The following is a 21,461-nucleotide window of genomic DNA, read 5'->3' as shown; positions in this document are numbered from 1 at the left end:
CATCTTCCTGGGCAGCATCTTCCCCTCCACCCTCAGGAAAGATCCTTAGCTGTGCTCTGCTTGCCTTTCCTGCTGTGCGGTCTGCGTGTCAGGTGGTGGCAGTGAGGCAGGAGATGGGGGCATGGAGTGTCAGGTCTGTGTGTCCTCATCACACGTCCTTGGGAAGTGGCTCCGCCTGTCTACTCATTCTCTTTTATATTTCTTTTTCTGTGAAAAAAACTTTCTGCCTTGGTTCTTTCACGAAGCCTGCTGCAAGCAGCTTGCTAAAAATCGATTGGATTTATTGCCTTCTTTTCTTCCTTGGAGCTTGAACTTTGCCTGTGTGGTCACTTTCACTGAAGCTCAGAAACCTGTTCCATTTTTGCAAAAGCCAAGCCAAGAAAGACACTGCCTCCTGGGCCTCTACCTCCACTTCATTTCCAAGGGACTCACTGAAAGGAAGAGATCAGCTGTCAGGGGGTACAGGTAGGAGGACCCCAACAGTTCCACTCTTTTCAGGGACTTGAAAACCTGGCAACTGGTTTAAAGAAGTGGCGTTCAAACTTTGCTACCTCTAATCTGCAGTAGGGCATACCATTTACTCACTGTATACACGTATAGATATGTGTACATTTTTAAAAGTTTTCACAAAATTATACCTATTTTTACAAGGTGATATTCTCCATTCTATTCTTTTTCTTTCTTTTGCTTCCAGATGTTAGGCACGACCCATTGATTTTATGATACACTAATGGGTCACAGTCTGCAATTTTGAAAAACACAGGTTTAAAGAAAGCCGCCTCCGTCTCTGCTCTTGGTTAGGAAGTCCATCAAACTCTGCTTTATTGTTTCTCTTTCAATTCACCCTCAAGGCTTTTTAGCTGCTGCTTCCTGATCCTATGATGAGGTGTATATCGATCCTGGAGCCTCTCTTTCCCTGCTGGTCTTTTTTGAACAGCCAGCCCTTGCTGCTTTCCAATCACGGTGTGAGTGTCATCACACTCCATCTCAAGCATGCGGGTAGAGGCACAGACACAGCCATAAATCAAAACCTCTAGGGCCGCTGTCTCACTGACCTTGCAAATATAAACAGGGCCACTTGTCCAGATCTTACCCTCCTTCTTCCCATCTTTCTCTGCAATATTGCTTCTCAGTGGAAAACAAGAGCAGCTTCTCAACATCAGAACTTTGCTCTCCATTTGGGTCCTTTCTGGCCCAACCCTCACATTTTTTTTTTTTTTTTACTATTTTGGGGATGCACCCATGGCATATGGAGGTTCCTAGGCTAGGGGGTTGAATTGGAACTACAGCCACCAGCCTACGCCACAGTCACAGCAGCACAGGATCCAAGCCGGGTCTGCAAACTTCACCACAGCTCAGGGCAATGTCGGATCCTTAACCCACTAAGCAAAGTCAGGGATCGAACCCACAACCTCATGGTTCCTTGTTGGATTCATTTCCGCTGCACCACAATGGGAACTCCACCCCCACACCTTCTTTATTATACTCATTAAACGGTGTCTGTGGCAAAACAGTCTTAGGACTATTAAGTTTACATCTCCTTCTCTCATAACATGTTAACCCATAAAAGTGCTCAGAATTTAAATCCTACCTTCAGCACTGGAGGATACACTGCACTGAGTTTACTCTTGCTCACATTTTTGCATCAGCAGCCAAAACAGATGACCTGTGGGGCCAGGGAGGGAATCTGACCCTAATTCCTCTCTTCTCCATCATAAAACCTCCGACTTCATCAAAGTGTACTAAGTAGTCTTCAAAGGTGATTTCTCAGATTTACTGACTCATGAATCATTCTTTAGCATCAGCAAGAAGGAAGGATGTTTCTCCATCATTTCTATTTTCAAATTTTAATTTCAAATTCCTCTACTATCAAACCTATAGCCCCAGAGTTTAGGTATATTCAGGACTGGTTGTCAGTTCTCAGTATTTGTCACATGAAACCAAACCCACACAATCTGAAGGCAACATCATTTAAAGGAAAATGGCATGATCAAAGGCTCATAGACAGTACCAGACAGGGGGTCCCCAAGAAACGGCTACTGAGTTCCTGGCCCCAGGCTTTCTACACACCTGACAGGTGAAGACTCCTCCTGTGTCTCTTTTTAATTTGTACCTGTAATCTCCCTGGAATGCAGAGCCCTAGAGGCCTGTAGAGGAACAAAGAAAACTGACCTCTAGGAGAACTGAGGGGCGCTGTCGGGAGCAAGCCCTTGTCATCCCTATAGTAACACCTTGGCTAATTACACTGTCAGGATTTTGTCCTGATTCCCACTCCCTCTCCTCATTTTTACATAATACTGACCCCTAATAAACAAAAAAAAAATTGTTAACAATATATGAATAATATTGTTAATAAAGAAAAGAATAAAACTCCCTTAATAAATATTGTTGAAATGGAAATGTGACTCACATTTATACAAAATTTCAGGCACTGACTCTAATTTCATGAAACATTGATATTTTATAACTAAGACTGTCCTGAATCCTGGGCCCAGAATGTCCCCAGAGCCTGGCATAGTGTCAGGGGTTACTCTCATATTGCTATTCTTTTGTTGTTACCCCCCAACTGCAACAAATTGAGGTCAGTCACTGATATTTACTAGGTCCTGTACTATTGTTAGGGAAAATGAGTGCCTTAGCGTCTATTTAAAATTCACCTCTTAGCCCTTGGAATAAAGTTGTTGCTGTTGTTGTTATCTACTGCTGCCTAACAAATTCCTCTAAAATGTAATGACTTAAGATAATTATTTTATTTTTCTCCTGTTTTTGTGGATGGGAATTTGGACAGGACCAGGCAACTTGTCTGTGTTTCACATGCTGTCACCCAAGGGATGAAGGATGCCCCTCTAAGAGGCTCACCCATATGGCTAACTGTTGGCTGGGAGCTTGGCAGGGACTGTTGATAAATAGCCTTTCCAGCTTGACGATCTTGGGGTGGTTGGAGTCATCTGACTTCTTACACAGCAGCTCAGGGCTTCTAGAGAGATAGCACTGAGAGCCAAGAGCAGGGAGCTGCCCTCAAGACTCAGGCTCAGACACTAGCACAGTGTCCCTCCCACCACATCTATTGTGAGAGCAGTCACAGAGACCACTCAGACAACTCTCTTGGCAAGGAGTGCCATAGATCTGGAGCCACTTTTAATCCACCATAAGGAAAAATTGCTAATTGCCAATATAGACCTCGGAGATTGTACACATCTTAGCCTCAGAAGGGCAGAGAGTGAGCATAAACAGAACACAGCCAGGACCCTGGCTTTGCTCCCAGGCTTGCTACTGGCATCCCAGGAAAATAATGAGCCAGTAGCAAATACTTGATAAACACTCTTCCATTGTAATTGTTGTACCTGCCACATTCCCTTAAATATGGTACCGTACTGAGGATAAATTCAGTCAGTCAGTGAATCAGAATGTATCTGTTAAGCTAGGAACCCAACATCTCACAAAATAACCTAATAGTCCTAAGACTATTTTGACACAGATGCAGTTTACTCAGCCTAACAAAGATGGTGTGGCCTCTGCCTCATAGAGGGTATGGTTATATAAGAAGACAATTTATCAAATGATTTCATAAATAAATGCAAAGTTACATTGAGTAGAAGTGCCGTAACTGAAAGGTATGTAGTGCAACGAGAGGTAGAGATCTGAGGAAGACTTCCCCAAAGAAATGATGATTGAACTAGGACCTGAGAAACTGGTGAGGAGGGGGAGGACTGATCATTCATGCAGCAGAAATGGGCTTCTACAAAGTGCCTGGACAGAAGGAAACTTGGTGAGGATGGGAAGCCAAAGAAGACCAGTGTGCTGGAAAGGAATGAGCTCAAGGGAAGCCAGGGCAAGCTGAGGCTGGAGAGGAGAAAGGGGCCAGAGACTGCAGGGTCTTGGGTACTCTCAGGTTTTATCCCCAAAGTGGTATATGGTGCCTAGAATTCTATCCCTTCTAGGCCATCCACTTGTTCATCTTTCTGCCCATCTGTCCACCCAACATCCACTCAGTCATCAAAACCTGCCTGGTCACTGGCTTTCCATGTGCAGGAGGTACAGGGATAAATCAAACTACCTAATCTGTACCTTTACCTTTACAGAGCTCATGCCCACTCCCACCAGGTGTTCTATTTTTTATTACCTTTACCAAGCAATGAGATCTGTAAACACCTCTCTTGTTCTAGCATCCAAGGATAATAGCTCACAAACCTCATCCTTAACTCACCCCTACTCCCTAGTCATGCTTATTTGAAAATGCATCTTCTGGTCACAGGAGTACTTGGTGCTAGACTGAGAATGATCTGACACAACTGCTCTTGGAAATCCCTCAGGAACTACCAGTGATGAGGCCACATTGTACTGTCCCTTCTGCTACATGGACAGGTCTAGCTATGTCCTGGGTAGAGTCATAGGCTGCTCTTTCCTTCTGCCAAAGACATTTCTTTCTCTATAGCCTTGCTAGGTCCATTCCCATCAGGTCCCTCAGGGGAAGACTCTGATGTGGATGTCGACTACAAGGGAATTGTTCTGCTAATCAACTCAACTAAACTTATCTTAGCTCAAGTTAGTTCTATTCAGTTCAACTGGACTTGGCTCAATTCATCCCATTCACCCACACACCCACCCACCCATCCATCCTTCCTTACATCCATCCATGCTTTCAACAAGTATTCTTCAAGTACTTTTCTGTGTCCAAGCCTTTAATGGGCCTGGGGGTCCAGCTGTGGTTGCTTCTACCAACCTGCTCACTTCCCCTTTCCAGTCAAAATGGTTATCAGTGTATTGAGGTGGAGAGAAGACTAACCTCAGAGCAGGACTGCCCTATGTTTGCAACTTAGCCCTGCCACTTATTTACCACCTTGGGCAATTTTGCTAACTTTTCTGAGCCATAGTTTCCTCTTTTTTTTTTTTTGTCTTTTTGCCTTTTCTAGGGCCACTTCCTGCGGCATATGGAGGTTCCCAGGCTAGAGGTCTAATCGGAGCTGTTGCTGCTGGCCTATGCCAGAGCCACAGCAATGTGGGATCCGAGCGGCGTCTGCGACCTATACCACAACACGGCAATGCCAGATCCTTAACCCACTGAGCAAGACCAGGGATCGAAGCCGCAACCTCATGATTCCTAGTCAGAATCGTTAACCACTGTGCCACGACGGGAACTCCAGTTTCTTTATCTTAAATCAAGAATAATAATACCTACTTTGTGGAAGTTTTGTCACAACCAAATTCATAGAAGGTACTCAAAAATGGTATCCATACCCAAAACAGTGGATGAACATAGGCCAAGAAAAGTCACTGGGAAATTTCCAAACACTGCACACCAAGAAATATTCTACGGATTTCCACAGAGATAAAATAAGTTTATTATAAAGATAAGGAAATACACCAACTTCAGAATTTTAAAGGCAAAAAAGAAATGGACAAGTTTCCAGTTCTGGGTAAGGTGGCAAACACACCCTCCACCTAGACATGGATTGCCCCTATAAAACCTGGATAGAAGGATACGGCAGCTGTTTGAGTAAAGAGCTGCAAGCAGATTGAGGAAGAAAACCAGAATCCAAAGTACCACCCAATCAGCAGTGTGTGTATCATTTTTTTCCTCTGAAGTACCTAGTCTTGACTCAAGGCAGTGGGACAGTGATGGCAGCAATAGCCTAAGGTGCCTAAAAAATGAAATATGACTCAACAATAAGAAGAAACAAATTATTGATTCATGCAATACAATAGATGACTCTTAGATGCATTTTGCTAAGTGAAATAAGCCATATCCAAAAGATTATGGTATTATTCCATTTATCCAAACTTCTGGCGAAAGCCATGCTCTAGGGACAGAAAACAGATCAGTGACCGCTGGGGGAAGATTCAGGGAAGTTTTGCCTATGAAAGGAATGAGGCATGAGGGGAAAAAAATGATATGCATAAGTCCTCTCACCTTTTTTTTCAATCCTCTCTGGACATAAAAGAAAGACTAATCAAAAAAGACCCAACAACTCACCACAACACTTGGAAAAGAGGAGAACCCCCTAGAGAAGAGAACACTCACCACCATAGCATGGTCCTAACCCTTGTTGCTGCCCTTGATTCACCATTGTTCCTCCAAGATCCCTCTGGACACCTCTGCTGAATTCTTTCTGGGAAACTGATATTTGCCTCAGCCACTCTGTTGCATCCCTGGGCTCAAGCTTTCTTGTGTTCAGAATCAGGAACACAATCCAAAGTACCACCCAATCAGCAGTGTGTGTATCATTTTTTTCCTCTGAAGTACCTAGTCTTGACTCAAGGCAGTGGGACAGTGATGGCAGCAACAGCCTTGGCCCATTAGAGGCCAAGTGGGAGGAAGGAGAGTCCATGGGTCATCTGGAGACCCTTGGAAAGTGGGTGGCCCATTGCAGCTGAGCACATCTTCACATTTCCCTCCGTGCTGTGCCAGCCTGTCATTGTTAGTCCATACCCATTAAGCAGGAAGAAAACATGGGGCACAGAAGGAATGATGGCAGCCTACCCACCTCACCGACCCAGCACAGAGTGGAAAGAGAAGTTCCTGTTGTGCCTCAGTGGATTAAGAACCCAACATGTGTCCATGAGGATGCGGGTCGGGTTCAACCTCAGGCCTCGCTCAATGGATTAAGGATCCAGCTTTGCCGTAAGCTGCAGTGTAGCTCACTGATGTGGCTCAGATCTGGTGTTGCTGTGATTGTGGCTGCAGCTGCAGCTCTGATTCGATCCCTAGCCCAGGAGTTTCCATATGCTACAGGTGCAGCTCTAAAAAAAGGAGAGAGAGAGAGAAAAAAAAGGAGCAGCAGTACATGCAAGGGTAGAAACACAGCAGAGAAAGTGACACCACATCAGCATGAGTTCTCCCCTGTCTCTTCCCTCCACAACCCAGACTACATGGTTTAATGACTACCATGTCATTAAACAGCAACTCACACAGGTGCCAACTCTGGTCTAAAAATAGATGGGTGACCAAGCCATAGCATACCCAGCACTCTGCATTCTCAGGTTCCCTCAATTTAGGAAGGCATTCCCTTTATTCCTCATTGTTTTCCATATCTGGCTACAATGAGATCCAAGTTTCTTGTCTAAACAGATGCTGACCAGAGTCATCTCACCTAAACATCCTTTTCTTTTAGATACTCAATTGTCTCAGACGCGGAAACAGAAAGCATTTTCATGGATCCCATTCACCTCTCCTCAGCTGTTGCAGCTAAACAGATCATCAATGAAGGTAATGCCCATTAGAGGCCAAGTGGGAGGAAGGAGAGTCCATGGGTCATCTGGAGACCCTTGGAAAGTGGGTGGCCCATTGGAAGGTGTTGATGTGCTTCTCATGTGCTTCCCATCACAGTAAGAGGATTAGATCCAAAGAAGACAGTTCCTCCAACTCCTCATCAACCTTCCTGGGTCAGAGGTGAAAATTATGTATCAATGTGAACAATTCTCTAGTCAAAAGCCAGGAAGACAGTTCCAATCTGCCCCAAAGCTTCATTCAGTTTTTCAGTTAATCACAGTGGTCCTGATGTGGGTTACACTAGAGATGCAGACTTGAAAGCCCAAGAAATGGCTAGGAGCATCCAGAGAGTTCAGTTCAAAGGGATGTCTAGATTTAAACTTCATTTCCGCTAGTGCCCAAAGACGGTTTTCAAACAGAAGTTCATGGGAAGGAAGTAAGGAAAGGTGAGATGAAAGATGTTAATATTTACGCAGAAAAATTTATAGCAGAAAACATAACTATATTTCATTAAAGGATACTCATCCTGACTGGATAGATTTTTTTTTTCTCATCAATATTGGGCAAATAATCTTTCATGGTTTCATTCCTCTCCTTTCTGCTCCCTTTGCCGCGGGTGTCTCTCTCATTCTGGTGGGTGGGGCAGGATAATGCAGTCCTGCTAATGACACAGAGACTACCTGGCTTTTGGGCTTAATCTGGCATCCACTGCTAGTGGGCATGATCCCTTCCCTAATGATGAGAACCGTGGGTGCTACTCCTTCTCCATGTAACCCCAGGTTGCCCATCGGGCTCCCTGAGGACATCTGGATCCTGTACACCTCATGAGGAATCAGAAATTCTATCTGATCTGGAAACCCTAGGAGGCCTCAATTCTCAAAGAACTTTTTTTTTCTGTTTTCTTTTACTGTCCTACCTGGGGTCTCTGTTACCTTGCTCCAAGCCAAGCCATGGAGTCTGGACCCCATCTAATTCTTTCTAAACTGCTCCCAGTACCACCCTAGCTCTGGGAGTTCTTTTTCCTCCTGTGTGGTTGGGAATTTCCCTAACCTTCCATCCTACATCATCCTTGCTTTGTGTTTCCCTCTCTGGACCACTCTTCAGGCTCTGGTTCTTGATAAATAAGAGTCAAGCTTTAGGGGTTAAGAGAAAACCATGTTCTCTCTTTGAAAGCTTCACTTTGAGGTCTATAGGGTGCTAGGGACATTCAGCATTTAGACAGACCTGAAGCTGAGCAATGCCTTTTTTAAACCTAGGTTGTATCTACTCTCCTTGTCTCTAGGCATTTTCATCAGTCTGAGTGGCTGAAAGGTGGTGAAGGGGCGGGGTGGGGGGGGCGGAGAGAGAAGAAAAACAATAAATTATAGAAAAAGGAAAATGTTCCAGCTGATACTTTAAAACTACTCCCTGTTATCAGAGGGTTAAAAGTGGATGTTGAAGAACCCTCCAGTTTCAGGAAAGTCTGCGTGTGCCCCACATCTGAGAACGTGCATGGGAGCAATAACTGGGCTTCACTCTCTTCTGAAGAAACCCCAGGGAGCAGAAATAAATGGAAGGAATTGATGTGGCTGAGGTGTGGACCAGAGACCTAGGGAAAGTAAGGAGCTCCCAGTGGGCATGAGGGGCTGGGACATTTGTTTTTAAAATAGAAGGGGAGGAAATCAGAACAACCTGCTATATAAAGAGCTGAGGAAGACAATGCTGTCTGCACATTTTAATGAGGCAGCGGGAGTTTTATTTTATTTTTTCCATGTAGTAGAGAAAAGATATCTAAGTAGGGGAGGGACAGAGAGGAGCTTCTTCATTTGCCGTGTAAGACCCCAGGAGAGTCAGGACTGGTAAAGAAAATAGGAACGCTTCATCTATTTTTAAACAAAATAGAGGACTGGGATTGCAGAGGTTTTCTTCTTGCTGCTTTTGAAATGGAGATCAAAAAACATCTAGAGCTGAGACCTGTGCAGGGATGTGGGGGCCCATCAGGTGGTTTGGAGGAGAGAGGAGAAGAAGGGGTGCTTTAGGAAAATGAAGCCCCCAGCCTGGGCAGAACCCAGGACTCCAGGATCTGCACACCTTGAGCAGCAAATCCAGCTTATAGACATCTGGCATTCCACAAAGAACGGGGTCTATTTGCCAAACATGCTGTGCTCTTCACCCGCCAGGGAAAGGGGTGGTGCCGGCAAGAGGTTATGGCCAACATCAACAGAGGACACTCCCTTCCTACTTAACTTCTTTTTTCCTTCTCTCGAATCAGTACTTCTTGGCTACTAAGTGGAGGGAAAGGCTTTCTTCTCTACCTTCTTAGAGAAAGGAAAGATCTTACTTTCCTCCAAATTTGAGAACTTAGAAGCAAATACATTAGGAGGAGAAGATAAAGGTTCATGGGAGAAGCAGGTGAATAGAATTTGAATTCATTTGGAATTTGAGTTTTTCTGGGCTGGAGTCAGAAAGACCCTGAGTGCCGGTTTGTGACTGCTATCAGAGTTCTTGGCAAACTTCTGTCACCTGTCAGAGAGGTGGGGGCTGAAGATCACAGGCGCCTACACTCTGGTGGGGGAAAGCAGACAATAAATGAAATAAGTAAATTAAATGTGTATTAGAAGGGGGCCTAGCATAAATGACTGCTGAAAGTTTTACTTTTCCAAGAATTATTTGCATTCCATATGTAAAGGAGTCAAATAGAATGAATTATGTTAGGAGAGAATAGCATGTGTTCTAAACATCTGTTTTGTGTTTCACTGTGGGATTTACAAGTATGAATCAGACTTACACTAGATACCTAAGGACCCCAGTCTAAGTACCAGCCAGCTTTAGAGAAATATGGGAGGGAATAAGGGACACCGATATCCTTCTCCTACACCAGTACACATGTGCTACTGCCCATCCTGACCACAAATGTCTATGCCAATGCAGGCTCCCCTTGGGCCCCCATTAAGTCCAACCTGGCAGATCAGATCCTGCTGGCATTCAGCCCAGGCCCAAACAGCCCAAGGGTGGGTTCTCCCTAGGAGAAGGGAAGGTGATGATGTTCCGAACGCTAATGAGAATGCTGCCGTCCCCCTAGAACTCAAGCCTCGGGGCATCAAAGCCGAGGCAGAGTGTCCAGGCATGCTGGAGTCTGCCGAGCAGCTGCTGGTGGAGGACCTGTACAACCGTGTCAGGGAGAAGATGGATGACACCAGCCTGTACAACACCCCCTGCATCATGGACCTGCAGCGGGCCTTGGTCCAAGACCGCCAAGAGGCCCCCTGGAATGAGGTGGATGAGGTCTGGCCCAACGTCTTCATAGCAGAGAAGTGAGTGTGATGGCTGAGAGTCATGACCTTTTGTCCTACCCCCCTGGGTAGTGCCAGAGAGAGATGAAACTCCTCCAACTTTCACCAAGGCTCCAAGAGCTCCATCCTGCAAATTGATGCTGCCTGACCACACTCCCAGCCCCTACCTTGGAGAAAGGCTTTATCCACCCACCTGCACGCAGACATTCCCAGTCAAAAAAAGCCAGCCTGAATCCACCTTCCTGCCAGGGCTCTCTGTCATAGCCTTGCCCCTTCTGCCCAGAGCCTTGCCAACACAGACCCTACTGTCACCATCATCCCCTAACATCCATAACAACCTTATATGGGACCTTCAGAGCCATTTTGATTTTATATGTATTTACCAACTTATGAAAATGTCCACAAGATATTAAGAGGATAAATAAGTTACAAAACAATATATGATGCTAATTGAGTAACGTAGAGTGTACATGTGTGTGTCTGTGCTTTTGTATAGATAACAAATTAGATACAGATGTAATCAAAAGTTTATACTACTTCTCTCTAGGAGGAACTTCTCTAAGTCATTTGCATTTTCTTCTTTGGGTATCTTTTGAATTGTACAGATTTCCTACAATTTATTGTTTTTATAATCAGAAAAAAAGTAGTATTTTTCAAAAGTGGTTTCCAGAACAAAACAACAAAACAACTAATTCATATCCTGTTCCCTCGTCATGGTCTTCCCAGTGGATAATTGGTACCAACAAGCTGGTTTGTGAAACTCATTTTTGCTGATCTATTGGCTACTTAATGAGATCCTTTACCCATATATGCAGCTGCAAAGGAGGGAATTTGGGGCCCCCAGAGCAGGCAGTATGGAAAATAACTTTAGATATTGGGCCTTGTACTCCACAGTGGTATAATCAGAACCTGATTCCCAGAGCTGAGCACCAGGTCCTGAGTGATCTCTAATTATCTCTGTAGACCCAGAAACATTCACATTGTGATCAACAGGGGTCCCCAGATATCCCCAGCTCAAGGCCTCTGCTCTTTCTTGGGCAACCTTATCCTTACAGCCTATTCAAACTAAACTCTGGTTATTCCATTGCAGTGAAAAGAGCTCTGAACTAGAAACCCCATGCCCCAGTTCTTGTTCAATCTTTTTCTCTGAACTAGTCATAAAAGCTCTCTGATCCATTTCTACAATCTTCAAATGGGAATAAAAATAGTCGTCCTCTTAAGTTTATTATTAGGATAAAATAAAATAACACCTGTGAAAGCACATTGACATATTAATGTGAAGCACTACTTTTATTATTATTTTTGTCTGCCACTTTTATGTCTTAATGAATATCCATCCCTAAGGCATGGGATTTTAGGCTAGAGATCTCTGGACCATTCAAAGATTTCCTTACATATCAATCTTGTTCTCCTCTTTCTCCTGCCCTCCCGTGCCCAGCTCCCTGTCCCTTCTCTCTCTTGCCGGGGTTAATTCACTGTCCCTTTTCATGGCAATATTTGTAGTGAGCCCCAGACGTATCAGGAAGCAGAAAAGGTGGCATTCACCCAGGTGTGGCCTCCTGACCCAGCTGAGGCAGGCTCCCAATCTAAGTGGTGAGGCACCTTCCTGGTTCTGACTCTGGAGGAAAAAAAAAAATCATCCCTGCCTCTTTCCCCTCAGGAGTGTGGCTGTGAACAAGGGGAGGCTGAAGAGGCTGGGAATTACCCATATCCTGAATGCTGCTCATGGCGCCGGTGTCTACACTGGGCCTGAATTCTATACTGGCCTGGAGATCCAGTACCTGGGTGTGGAAGTTGATGACTTCCCTGAGGTGAACATCTCCCAGCATTTCCGGAAGGCGGCAGAATTCCTGGACGAAGCCCTGCTGACCTACAGAGGTGAGGGGGTCTGCCTGCTCCTGGCTGCTGGAATTCCACAGGGGGAGGAGTGACATAAGGAATGTTATGAAAACCTCCGGATTACCTGCTGTGGCTGAAGGTTATCTTATTCTAAGAGGAGGGGAAAGGAAAACATCATCATTCATTCAATAAGCAATTATCATGGGCTGGGCATGGACCAGGTACTATTCCAGGCATTGTGGTGAAAGATACAGACAAAGCTTCTGGCCTTTGATACTTACATTGTAGTGAAGGAAGAAAAAAAAATTAAAAGAAAAGAGAAAGAGAAATGTCAGATACTGATTGGTGATAGTATCAGAGATGATAATTGGGATGATGTGTTGGAATGGCTGGCCAGCTCCTTCAAGAGGCTGGTTGAGAAGGCCTTTCTAAGAAAGGGGCATTGAAAGTGAGTGATGAGAAGGTACTAGCCATGGAAGAATTGGAAGGAGACCATTCCTGGCCAAGGGAAGTACTGGTGCCAAGATCCTACGATGGAATAAGCTTGGTGTGTTCAGGAAACACAAGGTGAGTGTGGTTTAGCACAGCGGCTGAGGGTGGCAGGAGCCCATTGGCAGGAAGTTGAGGACCAAGGTATGGGAGCTGAAAGGTAATTTGGTCTGAACCGCGTTATGGAAAATTGACTCCCTGGGCTTTAGAGACAGACCATTTGGGGAGGTGAGAATGGGAGTGAGCTCAGCTATGCTGAAGTTGTTGCTGTTGTCCAAGTGGGTTGATAGGAGACTGTCTACAGAGTTGCTGGGACATCCATCTCAATGACAAGAGACTGTAGGTCATGCAGTGGGAGCTGATAGGAGTTCACGAGTTCCCCAAACCCAGGCTTGAAGTCCATATCTGCTGTGCTCTCTCTATACCATGAGACCTTGGGCCATTTTCTTTATCCCAGGGAACCTGTTTCCTTACCTAAAGAACAGCGATAAAAAGATCTAATCCTCCTAAAACTGCTGTGAGGATTAAAACTATAAAAATGCCCATAAGAGTTTAGTACAGCACCTGGCAGATAATAAATGTTTAAAAAGTTATAGCCATTACAATGATGAATATCATTAATGATTCCTGGGAAGGACACTTCCTGTCATCATTAATGGCCAGGAAGAGTAACCTCTAGTGGAAAAGGACAAATATATAAAGTCTCACTGGGGCCCAGACCTTGGGTTGGATGGGAGGTCCCCATCTCCTGGCCGATAAGTCTCACAGACCATCTCCTCTCTCTCTGCAGTGATCAACACTCTTCAATTTCACCCTTTCTTGTCTCCATACCTCTGTGAGGCAGGGAAAGGACAGTATTCTTACTGTGGTTTTTGCCTTTATGCATAGTTCCTACCCCAGGGCAAACAGTTGTCACCACTCCTGGTATTAACCCCCTGAGCCTTAGTTTCTGTGGTTTTTATCCACTCTAGGATGCTTCTTTTTTTTTTTTTATCTTTTTAGGGCTACACCCACGGTATATTGAGGTTCCCAGGCTAGGGGTCCAATTGGAGCTGTAGCCACCGGCCTACGCCAGAGCCCCACAGCAACACCAGATCCAAGCCGCATCTGCAACCTACACCACAGCTCATGGCAATGCCGGATCTCTAACCCACTGAGCAAGGCCAGGGATCGAACCCACAACCTCATGGTTCCTAGTCGGATTGATTTCCACTGTGCCATAATGGGAACTCCAAAATTCCTTTTTTTTTTTTTTGGTGTCTTTGTCTTTTTAGGGCCGCACCTGCAGCATATGGAGGTTCCCAGGCTAGGGGTTGACTCGGAGCTGCAGCCACTGGCCTATACCACAGCCACAGCAACGCCAGAGCCTCAACCCACTGAGGCCAGGGATTGAACCTGTGTCCTCAAGGTTGCTAGTTGGGTTCATTAACCACTGAGCCATAATGGGAACTCCTAGGATGTTTCTGAGTCAGTTTTTAACAAGGAGGAAGACAACACGTACACCTGGTGCTGGGCATTTTACATACTAATCACAACAACCCCTTGAGAAGGTGTTAGTTACATTTTGCAAATCGGGAAATCCCCACTCCAGAAAGGATAAGTAACGGCCACCAGGTAATAATTAAGATCCCCTTGGTTGCCAGTAAGAAGAAACTATCTCCAACTATTTAACAAGCAGAAAAGGCATTAATTATAGCAATCTAAGGAGAAATCTAAAGACAGGAATGTGGCCCCAGGATGGTCTGGAACAAGGACTGGACAACCTCAAACCTCTTGGTTCCTTTTTCTCTCTTTCTACCTCGGAGAGTATGGCTCTCCCTAGACCTGACAATAAGCACTAACTCCTGCCTCAGTTCTATTTCCACATTCTCTGGAGAAAAACATTGTTTTGTCACCCTCCGGTCCTTTGCCTACCCTGAATTCTATTCACAGTGGCAAGCGAGGTGGCTTCTGGGCAAGAACTTCTTATTTTCCTGGGGTGCTGAGAAGGGGAAAGTTCGGGGAGAAAGGAGAATTATGAACTGGGAGGACAGAACACAAATGCCTGCCATACAAAGGCAACTGAGACTGTGAGAGAACTTGAGACCCGTCTTACTCAAGTCCAGGGTTCTGGCCGCTAGCTGTACTTTTCAAATTTTTAAGCAGAGGGACCACATCTAGATGGACCCAACCCCTGCACCTCCTGTCCAAATTAGCTCTGCTGCTAATTGAAAATGATGACTGCAAATTAGAAAAAGACCACCTTCCTCAAACCATTTTACCACTGGAGGTTTTTCATCATGACCAAACAAATCTACTTTGATTTTGATGTGAAAAGCCTCCCCTGGAGTTGTGTTAAACACAAGCTATACATTAGTGTGGTCCTGTGTCTAACAGAGAAAATAGAAAATCCTTTTGCTGCTCTGGGTGAATTGGGTGGGGCCCCCAAGTCTGACCCACCCAGCCTCTCCTCTATCCGTTGGGCTGCCCCTGAGGCCCTTGGAGGTATCCCAAGTGCAAGGAACACAGCACAGAAAAGCATGACACCCCAACCCACCAGACTGGGTCTAAGTGTATTTGATGTCCTTATTAGGAAGTGTGGCTGCTTGTGTCCTGAAGTGTCCTAAAGTGAGCTGGCCTAGTAACATCCTCCAAAGGAAGCAAGTGAGACTTTGGTATAAAAAGCAGTAAATTGTGGCTGGGTCAGCTGGGTAAAGGGGGTCCTTGGTGAGGGACAGCTAAGCCCTGAGCTGGAGGAGGGAGGGAATTAAATCTGTAGATGGTCTTTTAGTGGCTTTAATTCTGCTTGCTTACCTCCCCCTAGTGGCTGCTGGCCCCTGGCAATGAGGCCCTTCAGCATTATTGGACCTCCAGGGCCCTAAAGTCTTGCCTTAGCCTCTGACCTCTTGTGTGAAAAACCTATGGTCTTAACTGGTGTGAAGATATAATAATAAAAGTCACCCCCATCCCATATTGCAAGATAGGACTCTTAATTAATTTAACAAATATCCTCAAAGACTGTTGACAAATAGACTGATGACAGCCTGGAGGAAGATCTCCACTGGTCCCAGTGTGCATTTTATTTATTTATTTATTTATTTAAAATAAATATGGAAGTTCCCAGCATATGGAAGTTCCCAGGCTAGGGGTCAAATTGGAGCATATGGAAGTTCCCAGGCTCGGGGTCAAATTGGAGCTGCAGCTGCCAGTCTACACCACAGCCATAGCAACCCAGGATCTGAGCCATCTCTGTGGTCTACACCACAGCTCACAGCAATGCTGGATCCTTAACCCACTGAGGGAGGCAAGGGATCAAGCCCGCATCCTCAAGGATTCTAGCTGGGTTCTTAACCTGCTGAGCCACAATGGGAACTCCCCAGTGTGCATTTTAAACGGTTGTTAGAATGAAGGTGTAGAAGGTATGTTTGTCATGTTTATGAATGACGAAAAGCAGGAGGGAGGCTAGGGAATAACTGATCTATTAAATGGTAAAGCCAAGACTTGCAAAAGCTTCTGTTAAGCTATAAGAACAAGCTATATCTACCCAAAATATTAATAGGCATTTGTAAAGTTGTCTGTGTGTTTTAAGAATGCTATAAGATAAGAGAGATATGACTCAATAGCAGTTTTTTAGAAAGCTTTATAGGGTTTGGTTGGTATAAAAAATAATTTGAGTTCGCTGTGTGATATATCCACTCACATTGCAAGCTCAGATGTTATCAGTGAACAGGAGTGATGAGGGGCCCACTCTACTCTGTATGGGTCAGTCCAAACCTCAAATATATTGCTCCATTTTGACACAAATCTCTTCGGAAAAAAACTGATAAGTTCAAGTTTAACCTGAGGAGAGTGGCTAGTATAGCAATGGAACATGAAAACATGTCTGACTAATGATTGAAAGACCCAGAATAGTCAGAAAAAGAAAAAGAAAAAAAAAAAACCTTAGAAAAGAATATGACAGTGATTTTCTTAAAGATTTTTGTGTTAAAGACCTGATTCATACAGATACATGAATTATTCACCCCAGAATGTCAGAGTAGGAACACTGGATGCCTGTTACAGAAAGTTATCCTTTGCCCTAATATGTGAAGGAATTTTCAAAAAATTAGAAGGATCTAAATATGGAGAGGTGTGTGTATGTGTTCGTCAGTCTGAGATACTGACCTCCCTGCCACTGGAAGCGTCTGGATGATGGATTATCCAGTATCAAGGATGTTGTAGGAGTTCCTGTTGTAGCTCAGCAGAAAGGAAGCTGACTGGTATCCATGAAGGTGTGGGTTTGATCCCTGGCCTGATCAGAGGGTTAAGGATCTGGTGTTGTAGTGAGCTGTGGTGTAGGTCTCAGATGTGGCTGGGATCTGGCATGGCTGTGGTTATGACCAGCAGCTGTGATTCCACCCTTAGCCTGGGAACTTCCATATGCTGTGAGTGCGGCCCTAAAAAGCAAAAAAAACAAAACCTTGGGACTGCAAAAAAAAAAAAAAAAAAGGATGTTGTAAAGGGAATTCTCAGATTTCAACTATGACTTCTGGTCCTTTCCAACACTGAGATTATATTTCTCTGCAATTCATTCATCTTAGCCTCCTTCCTTTTCTATTTTCTTCCCCTTTCTTCTTATTCATTTATTTTTTTCCTCCATCTGATGTTCAGTTTGGCGGAGAAAAAGCAGAAATGTACTCCAGTGTTTCAAAAGTGGGGACAGTGATTAGCTCCTTTTTTCTTTCCCCACTCCCGTCTCCTTGCCTGTGTTCAGAAAAGGCAGAAGATGTTTCTGTAAGTACAGGGCAGCCCCACTGCTCTGACATCTGTAATATGGGGACAATGGTATCTGTCTCTCATGCGACCTGAGCATGGATGAACAGCAGAAGCACAGAAAACATATCAATCCAGCACATCAAAACAGTTCTTAAAAAAATAAACTTCAACGAAGCCACCGCCCTTACGTCATTACACTATCTCCTGTGTTTTCCCCTCAGGGAAAGTCCTGGTCAGCAGTGAAATGGGCATCAGCCGCTCGGCAGTGCTGGTGGTTGCCTACCTAATGATCTTCCACAACATGGCCATCCTGGAGGCCCTGATGACTGTGCGCAAGAAGCGGCCCATCTACCCCAATGACGGCTTCCTGAAGCAGCTCCGGGAGCTTAACGAGAAGCTGATGGAGGAGCGAGAAGAAGACTTCGGCGGGGCAGGGGGAGCGGAGGAGGCAGAGGAGGGTGAGGACGCCGGGAGCACAGTCGGGGCCAGAGTGTACGCCCTCACCGTGGAGGAGGAGGATGATGTCACCAGTCACCTGAGTGGCTCCTCCTTAGGGAAGGCCAGCAGGGCCTCCAAGCCCCCCACCCTCATTGACGAAGAGGAAGAGGAGAAACTCTATGAGGCGTGGAAGAAGGGGCGGGGCCTCCCCACAGGCAAGGTTCCCCAGGGCAGGGACGGCAGGGGAGAGGAGGAGGCCGAGGATGAGGATGTGGAGCAAATCATCCGGGAATGGCAAAGCCGAAATGAGAGGTACCAGGCAGAAGGGCACCGGAGGTGGGACAGGGAGGAGGAGGCAGAGGAGGAGGAGAGTGACACCGGCTCCTTCGTGAGGAGAAGACGGAAGCACACGCTGAGTGAGAGCAGCACCTCGGAGAGTGTTAGCAGCCGGGACATCCGAGTCCTGAAGCAGCAGCTGGAAATGAGCATCCAGAACCGAGGTGGGAGACACCGCTCGGACTCTGTGTCCACGGAGAGCACCTGGGACATGTGGAACCAGAGGCTTCTGGAGATTGAGAAGGAAGCTTCACGGAGGTACCACTCCAGGAGCAAGAGAGAGGAGGTGGACTCCAGCTCCGAGGTGGGGAGTGGGATGCGGGAGGATGATGAGCAGAGTGTGTCCTCTGAGGCCAGCTCCTTCTATAACTTCTGCAGCAGGAACAAGGACAAACTCACTGCCCTGGAAAGGTGGAAGATCAAGAGAATTCAATTTGGATTTCACAAGAAAGACTCAGAGGCAGGAGACGGCAGCAGTGAGCAGGATGCAGAGGAGGTCGAGGGGGAGAAGAAGAACCCCTCTGACGTCAACCTGTCAGCCTACCAGGCCTGGAAGCTGAAACACCAGAAGAAGGTGGGCAGTGAGAATAAGGAGGAGGTGGTGGAGCTCAGCAAGGGAGAGGACTCGGCCTTGGCCAAGAAGAGGCAACGGAGGCTGGAGCTGCTGGAGAGGAGCAGGCAGACGCTGCAGGAGAGCCAGTCCATGGGAAGCTGGGAGGCGGACAGCTCAGCTGCCAGCGGGAGCATCCCTCTGTCTGCATTCTGGTCAGCGGCCCCCTCAGTCAGTGCTGATGGGGACGCAGCATCCGTGCTTAGCACACAGAGCCACAGCTCCCACCCATCTCAGGCCCAAAGAAACGTAGGGGGATGCTTGGCCTCTGCCCCCACCACACCTCTACCTAACCTGCCAGTGGGGCCTGGAGATACTATTTCCATCGCCAGCATCCAAAACTGGATTGCCAATGTAGTCAGTGAAACCCTGGCCCAGAAACAAAATGAAATACTGCTGTTGTCCCGCTCACCATCTGTTGCAAGCATGAAGGTGGCACCAGCCGCCAGCTGCCTGGGGGATGACCAAGTCTCCATGCTTAGTGGACAGAGCAGCTCCTCCCTGGGTGGATCCCTGCTGCCTCAGAGTCAGGCAAGACCCAGCTCTGACACACAGTCTGTTCTGTCCTCCCATACCACACAGAGCTCGAGGGCCGAAGGTACTGGGAGCAAAGTGAGGGGGACCAGTAAGCCTATCTATAGCCTCTTTGCTGACAATGTCGACCTAAGGGAGCTTGGCCGGAAGGAGAAGGAGATGCAAATGGAGCTCAAGGAGAAGATGTCTGAGTACAAAATGGAGAAGCTGGCCTCCGACAACAAACGCAGCTCCCTTTTCAAGAAGAAGAAGGGCAAGGGAGATGAAGATGATGACGTGGGTGACTGGGATGAGGACACTGACAGTGCCATAGGGAGCTTCCGCTATTCTTCCCGCAGTAATTCTCAGAAACCCGAAACAGACACCGCCTCCTCCCTGGCTGTTTCTGATAGCTATGGAAGTGGCAGCAGAGCTGGCAAAGAGATGGATAGCAGTATTAATAAGTGGCTCAGTGGCCTCAGGACAGAGGAAAAATCTCCTCCCCAAAGTGATTGGTCTGGAAGCTCCAGGGGGAAGTGCACCAGATCTTCCCTGCTCCGGGAGACAGAGTCTAAGTCCTCCAGTTACAAGTTCTCCAAATCCCAGTCAAAGGAACAGGACACCTCCTCCTACCATGAGGCCAATGGCAACTCTGTAAGAAGCACTTCGAAGTTCTCTGCTTCCTCCACCAGGGAGGGCAGAGAGATGCACACGTTCTCCAGGTCGACGTTCAGTGAGACCTCAAGTTCTCGAGAGGAAAGCCCAGAGCCCTACTTCTTCCGCCGGACCCCTGAGCCCTCTGAAGGGGAAGAGTCCCCAGAACCACGGCGTCCGAATTGGGCCAGACCCAGGGACTGGGAAGATGTGGAAGAGTCATCCAAGTCGGACTTTTCTGAATTTGGAGCCAAGAGGAAATTCACCCAGAGCTTCATGAGGTCTGAAGAGGAGGGAGAGAAAGAGAGGATGGAAAAGAGAGAAGAGGGGAGGTTTGCTTCAGGAAGGCGGTCCCAGTATCGGAGAAGCACTGACAGGGAGGAGGAGGAGGAAATGGACGATGAAGCCATCATTGCTGCCTGGAGACGCCGGCAAGAAGAAACCAGGACTAAGCTGCAGAGAAGGAGGGAAGATTAAGCTGAGCCACATGTATCTGGGAGAGAATGAGAACACAGGGAGAAGCCATACAGCTTAGCACATGGCTCAAGGCACACATTGCCAACAGCCCATCAGGGGACAAGGATGTGGAGATTATGACACAGGGGGGTGGAGGTGAAATGAGAGGTTGCAGGAAGAAGGACATTGGAGGTGGGGCAGGGAGGAGGCATATAGGAGGAGACGAGCCATAAATGTGAGGTCCGAATGAGGGACCAATTGACACCATTTCTGTCACACAGTGTCCTCTAAGCTTTGGTGCTTCACTTATGCATTTGATCATGTTCATCATAGACTAGAGAGATGAGCTTGCAGAGGCACTATGTTTTGTCAGTGACTCCAGCTTATATCCAGGAAGGCTGTGAATGCAGGATGTAGTTCTATATGTAGAGGTTTTGTAATGAGACCCAGGAACTCTATCCTGTGCCAAGTCTCACCACTCCCAGAAATGCTGAGTTCTGGTTGTTTCTTTATAATGTTTTGGATCTCATTAAATTGATATGGTGCCAAACATTTCTTCTTCATTCTGGTCACTTTTAACTCTTTGGTTATTAAGGGAAATCCACTTTAAGAGGTACAAATGGGTTACCATGAGCCAGCCTTGCCATGTTCCACAAAAGCTGTGTCTCTAGAGAGTACCACTATCATCTTATTATAAAAATAATAACCAAGTACTTAGTCTAGGATACATTGCAGTGGGAAGACACTAGGGGGACCCTGGAGAGTAACAGAAGGAACTGGAGAAAGAGAGAATGGGTTTTGTTGCGGTCAGAGTGGTGAGATAATGGTAGCGAGGCTCTCTGGAATGGCAGAAAAAGCAAGCCATGAGGGAGAGAAGAAAAGAAGCCCAGTACAAGGAGGTGGAGATATA

General features: G+C 46.3%; 1 protein-coding gene across 1 annotated transcript in view; it reads left to right on the top strand.

Moving 5' to 3' along the window:
* Window positions 1-21,103, top strand: part of STYXL2 (serine/threonine/tyrosine interacting like 2) — a 30,033-nt gene extending 8,930 nt beyond the window's left edge. The window contains exons 3-6 of the mRNA XM_047784014.1: window positions 7,113-7,207; window positions 10,272-10,503; window positions 12,143-12,360; window positions 17,766-21,103. Of these exons, the coding sequence (XP_047639970.1) occupies window positions 7,113-7,207; window positions 10,272-10,503; window positions 12,143-12,360; window positions 17,766-20,572 (3,352 nt within the window). The 3' untranslated portion in view covers window positions 20,573-21,103. The remainder of the gene's footprint in view (window positions 1-7,112; window positions 7,208-10,271; window positions 10,504-12,142; window positions 12,361-17,765) is intronic.
* Window positions 21,104-21,461: the final 358 nt, after the last annotated feature.

The sequence above is a fragment of the Phacochoerus africanus genome, chromosome 6, assembly GCF_016906955.1.
Source record: "Phacochoerus africanus isolate WHEZ1 chromosome 6, ROS_Pafr_v1, whole genome shotgun sequence".
NCBI classification, from domain to species: domain Eukaryota; kingdom Metazoa; phylum Chordata; class Mammalia; order Artiodactyla; family Suidae; genus Phacochoerus; species Phacochoerus africanus.
Note: the sequence above shows the minus strand (reverse complement) of the source record. Positions and strands in the feature narration are given on the sequence as shown.